Below are 6208 nucleotides of genomic sequence, written 5' to 3'. Positions count from 1 at the left end.
GTGCTCTTCCACCACCGCGACCTGGTGCGGCACGGGCGCGGGCAGCTGCCTCCCGGCGCCCCGCAGCGCCCCCCGGGGCAGCGCTGGGTCTGGATGAACTTCGAGTCGCCCTCCAACTCGCCCGGGCTGCGCGGCTGGGGCGGGCTCTTCAACTGGACCATGTCCTACCGCCTGGACTCCGACGTCTTCGTGCCCTACGGGGCGCTGCAGGCGGCGCGGACGCAGGGGCCGGGGCGCCTGGTCCCGCCGCGCAAGACCAAGCTGGCGGCCTGGGTCATCAGCCACTGGAACGAGGAGCACGCGCGGGTGCGCTACTACCGCCAGCTGCAGAAGTACCTGCCCGTGGACGTGTACGGGGCGCAGGGCCTGGCGCTGAAGGAGGGCGGTGTGGTGGGGACGGTGTCCGAGTACAAGTTCTACCTGGCCTTCGAGAACTCGCAGCACACCGACTACATCACCGAGAAGCTGTGGAGGAACGCCTTCGAGGCTGGCGCTGTGCCTGTCGTGCTGGGCCCTCGGCGGGCCAACTACGAGCTCTTCGTCCCGCCCGACTCCTTCATCCACGTCGACGACTTCTCCAGCCCCCGGAAGCTGGCCGTCTACCTGAAGTTCCTCGACAGAAACCCACAGAGCTACAGGCGGTATTTTGCCTGGCGTGAGAAGTACGACGTGCACATCGCGTCATTCTGGGACGATCACTACTGCCGGGTTTGCGAGGCCCTCCAGGCAGCTGGCGACGACCAGGTCAAGACCGTGCAAAACCTGGCCAGCTGGTTTGAAAGCTGATGGCTTTGGGTGGGGAGGCTCACTTGGCCAGCTTCTCGCAAAGCCCAGCTTAAAGAGGGTGGCATCTCTCAGGGGTTAGAGACCCTGCCAAAAACTAGGGACCATGGAAATTGCTGGGGAGGAGAGAAGGTCAGCAAGCTTTTGGAGCTCTAGGGTTGCCTTGTGAGTTGCCATCGCCGGGCTGTGACAGCCCCAGCACTTCCTCCAGTCCAACATTTGCCTAGTCATGAGCTCCCCTAGGCATCCCAAGCTGAAACCATAATCGTTGCACAGATCGATGCGAATAAACTCTGCCAATTCTATAGCCATACAGCTGTAACCAGTTTTCTCAGTTACTGCCATTCCCAGGATGATGAAACTTCTGTATGCTTCAAGGAGATACAGGATCAGTGCTGGCACTTCATATTTTTATTCCCTTTTGAGAACGTATTTGCCTGCTACACAGAGGCACATTTATTTAAAGGCATACAAAACACTTTTGCAGACAAATCCTGAGCCTCAAGCTTGGAATTGGAATGATCCACCAGTATGCTGCTGGCACTTACAAGCAATGTTTTAAATTGCAATAGCTAAAAATGCAATGAGTAAATACAAACATTTGACTGTGCACCCTAAGAATTTCAGTGAGCCGAGGCACAAGCACATGAAAAGGAATGGGTGCGAGTAGAATATCCAGCTTTTACGCAACTTTACTTGGAGCATTTCCTTCATTGCTTGTTGAAATCAAGGGGATGAAGTTTAAGAAGAAGACGTGTAGGAATAGGAAGGAATGTAAAAACAATGTTGGAACACTTCTATTTTGCTTTATTCAGGAATGTGTTTACAGGAGCCTGCATGGTTTTCCCTGCCAACCTACTGCCACATAGAGAACAGCAGGGGCAGGGTTAGAGCTCTACAGCTCCCTACAGAAGTTCTCAAACTACATCCAATGTATTTATGAAAAGGTTAATTTATTTCTATATCATCATGAGACATTTTTATCATATAATAATCGTAGCTTGCAACATGCATTTTCATGGAGAATCATAGATTTTAAAACATTTTATGAGGTGATAGATAATTTGATACGCTGCTTTGCAGGCTGTAAAAACAGTTACCTTTCCTGTTAGAATAACATAGCTTAGATGGTTTTCTGCAATCATTTTAAAGTATTGGACGGTACCAGGAACAAATGCAAATAGGTGAGGACATCTTTCTAATATTTATTGAGTTTGTGTTTTCTGATGCTTTTATTCTCCATTTTTGTTTTCTACAAGGTGGGTATGTATTTTTTTTGCCCAGGTAGAATGACATCAATATAATCAGAAGTTTTTTAGCCCATGCCTGTAAGGGCATGTCTCCACTATGCTTTGCAGTGCCGTGCAGGGATATTTGAGCTAGCTTTGAACCATTTAGCCTGTGTACATAAAGCAGTGTGTTAGCATAGAACTTTTCCTGGCCTATTTAGTCCTTCTGAGAAGTTGTTAGGCTTACAAATAGTGGGTCCCAGCACTTCCAGGCAATTATGCCACTTTGCCTGACTGAGATCTTTGCTTTTAGTAGTCACTGGCTGCCACTTCCTAGCTCCTGCCACCTGTAGCGTCTTCACAGCTTTACACTAACCCTAAGGAACTTCTGGGGACTTGAACCCCGTTGCACCCTACTAGCCCATACCAATGTCTGACTATGGGCCTCATCCTGTTTCTGTTATGTCCATGACTTCAGTCTAAGGGAAAGCATAGAGCTCCAAAGGAAAAGAGAGGGCAACAAGACTCTTTGAAAATATTTGAGGTACTAGTACAGGTAAGTTTACCAGCATTGGGAACCAGTGTTGAGAAGGGTAAGCAGTAAACTGCTGTCAAGTTGCTAGCCTTATGATTTATTTATTGTCAGAGCATTATACCATGTCTTAAATCAGAGCAGCGTCCCAGTGGCTAGAGTGATGGTGAACTAAAACTTCTGTATATTGCAGAAAAAAACCTTTTGTTAATAATAAATGACAGTCCATGAGACACTTGCACAGAGCTGTCAGATCACATCATGCTAACTCATGTCTTATTTCTAGCTGCTTAAGTGCAATAAAATACAGCTAAAAGTACTTGATGTAGTTTTATGACATTACTGTTTAATGGTAGTAATGACCACAAATGCCCTAAAATAGTATGTGATATAGTGGCAGGGAAAAGAATCAGCTGAATGTGGGATTGTCTTTTCATTAAAATGTCCACCTTGTGAAAGAAAGTCGAGGTCTCCTGCTTATGTGATATAATTTAAGGTTCTAGCATATCCTTCACTGCATAAGCTCACCTCTTTATTTGCACAGAAAGCATTAGATCAGGCTGCTTTTTTAAGAATTGTGGGTTGGTTTTTTTAGACTTCTAAAAATAAGGTTCAAGTAAGGTGTGTCAAGGAATTCATCTCTTGATTATTTGGTTGTAACTGTTGGTCTAAGGACATAGGCAGGCAAGGTTCTTTGAGCATATGTGATATCTTTTATTAGACTAACTGAGTAGTTGGAAAAAAGTTCTTAGCAAGCTTTTGGGTGCAGTCACCCTTCTTCGGACATAGGGAGTCTCTGGTGGTCTTGAGAGTCTCAGACCAGCAGAGACTTCCTATGTCCGAAGAAGGGTGACTGTGCCTGAAAGCTTGCTAAGAACTTTTTTCCAACTACTCAGTTAGTCTAATAAAAGATATCACATCTACTCAAAGAACTTTGCCTCTCTTTTGGTTAATCTTCCTGTTTGCTTCCTACTGGTTTCACTAAAACACAAAAAGCAATCCACATTCCTAAGGTGGCCAGCTATTGCTTTTAGCAAATGGATATTGACAGTAAGATTTTTTTTTTCAACATTACTTTTTTTACTTTTTAAGAGAGCTGAGAAGTTTCTCTACATGCAATCTTTCCTGAAATTGTTAGGCAGAGAGTTTTCACGATCAGACTCCAGTATTTAGCAGACTGTGGCTAATTCTTTTTCCTTGTATTTTTAACTAAAGCAACCATTAAAATCTTAACACACATGGTCACATGGGCTGAATTTTATAAAATACACCAAATACCTTAAGTTCTCTTGATTTTCATCAGGTACTGGTTTCAGATCATTTTAAAAAATCATTTTCATAAAGAAAATTACTGTCACGCTGTTTTTGTAAATTTACTGAGTATTTTTAAATGTGTAAGGTGAATATTGTACATATATTGTAATTACTATGGGACTTGCCTGCTTCAAAGCTTTGTTTGAGCGCTGCTCAATCTTCCTTTAAAATTTATCAGAGAAAATTCACCTGTTTAGAGGTACAACTCTGTTAAAGCCAAAAATGTTGCATTCCCATAAGCTTGTTTGGATTTTGGTTCATTTGCAGGAGGAACTGACAAGAAAATATGAAAATATTAAGTGGACTGTTATAGCTTAAGGCCCAACATCTGCAATCAAATGTATTAGGGTGGAGCCCTAGGATTTGCATTAGCAGATCTGATTGAAGGATGGGGGACCAAATGCCTGAGATGTGTTAGGGACTGTATAATCCATCCACAAAAATTGAATTAATGTTTTTCCCATTCTGAAAGGGGAAGAAAACCCATGTGTGTATAAAATTATAGAGAAAGAATGACATTGGAAAAAGTGGTTTATTACATGCCTTAAAATACAGGGAAATGGTCAGTATCTTTTTAAAATTAGAAAATAAATATTACATCTTGATTATCTGATTCAAGTGAAATAGGAATATATATGAGCCTTTATTTTAAGGACATATGTGACTAGTATTATATCTCAGGGAATTTTATACTATCACGTCTCTTAATCCTTCTAAATTGAAGTACTTTTATACTTGTGTTAATTATGTAGAATTACACACAATAAAGTTATTAACAGAAATAACACAGAGTGAGCCAGTTTTATTATTTCCTAACCCTCAAGTGATGTGAATAATAGCTGTTGTGGAAAACTGCTTTCCTGGAAAAAAAGATCTTCTTAGTGTTTGTTTTTCTACCTCTTCAACTATAGAAATACCACAGTAACCAGACTATTTGAGAGTAAAAATGAAGGCTAAATTGTTCCAGAAGAAAAGGTTTTAGACTGGCCAGTCTGGACTAAGTGATTTATGATGTGAAAAGGAGTTTTTTTCTGAACTCAGGCCTCTACTTTAACGAGCCATGGCAACGTGCCATTTCAACAAAAGTACTCTCCTTCTTGACTTCCAAATTTAAAGAGTTCAAAAGATCCTGGACTATATTTTTCCTTTGACCTTAATTACATTTTAAGCAAAAAGATGTTTTTTTGAGATATTCAGTATATTTTACTATAATCAGCAGGGAACAACATGTTTTAGTTGGGACTTTTTAATGCTCACTTGCTAAATATCTTCTGAGCGACTTCAGGCAAGAGGCTTCGAGATCCTGTCAGCCTTTGTGGGGTCAGGACTGAACCAAACAGCTACTTTCTTTTTTTCATTTTTCATGCTAAACTGTGGTGAAAATCGAGGTGAAGTTCTGCTTTTATATCCACTTGAGGGATGCTGGAGTTTCTCAGGCACAACTCAGTGACTTGAAGGATTGGCCCCTAGCAAGTAACATGGGACAGGCTGCTAAAACATGTCCATTCTTTTTTACGCTATATCATGTGCATTTATACCTGAGAGCTGGTTTGTTGATTTGGAGCCAGTGGAGGATTGTGTCTGATTATTTTGACATTTGCTTTTCCCTCATTTGAATAGCTGTCCATTGAACAGGCACTCCATCAATATGCTTCAGCAGTGTCAACAGCTGTGTGCAGGAAGCATTCAGTGGGCCTGGTATAAAATCAACTCGGGTGCCTGGAAAGGCTCATACTGGCTTCAATTGCCTATAGACAAATTCTTAAGTGGAAATTGGGGCCAAACTGCAGAAGTCCATTGTTAACCTGAAATGTCATTAGTTTGAAACTAGAAATGCTGCTTGTGGTACATGGCACTAAATGGATGGATTCTGCACAATCATGCATTTTTTTTATATTTGTATAGTTGTCCATCCAATAACACTGTTGGCTACAAATGTCCAACTCGGGATCCTTAAAATTCTGGTTTATTAGGTGGATTGAAACACTGTAATGAAGTTAAATCATAAACCTTGGGGCTGGTCCACACACACACACACACACACACACACACACACACACACAGAGTAGCGAGCTACAAGAGTCAGGTATACCTATCCCACAGGCGCTGGAGTCTGCCATCGAGGCTTCTTTCAGCATGGTGTTATCTTTCAGAAGGGGGTCGCCGGCTGGTCCTTCTGGCTGGACAGGTCGGGTGCTGGTCAAGTCGGAGATCAAGAGGGTGCCGCCGAGGGTCACTTTTCACTGCTTTTTTATCTGTCCTTGGCAGACTTTGGTGACTCCCCAGTTTTCAGGTTTGCCTAATCCAGGGGTCACTGACCCTCGTGGGACTTCCCCCTCGGTGGCTACTG

At 42.9% G+C, this 6208-nt stretch overlaps 1 protein-coding gene across 1 annotated transcript; it reads left to right on the top strand.

The window, feature by feature from the left end:
• Positions 1 to 3: 3 nt before the first annotated feature.
• On the top strand, positions 4 to 3277 carry FUT4 (fucosyltransferase 4; the record flags this gene model as incomplete). The annotated part of the gene is made up of 1 exon (XM_006018647.3): positions 4 to 3277. A coding segment is annotated over one exon (783 nt), but the record flags the coding sequence as incomplete, so codon positions are not given.
• Positions 3278 to 6208: the final 2931 nt, after the last annotated feature.

Source organism: Alligator sinensis, unplaced genomic scaffold, assembly GCF_000455745.1.
Source record: "Alligator sinensis unplaced genomic scaffold, ASM45574v1 scaffold116_1, whole genome shotgun sequence".
Taxonomy (NCBI): Eukaryota; Metazoa; Chordata; order Crocodylia; family Alligatoridae; genus Alligator; species Alligator sinensis.
This window is presented reverse-complemented; position numbering and strand designations above follow the sequence as displayed.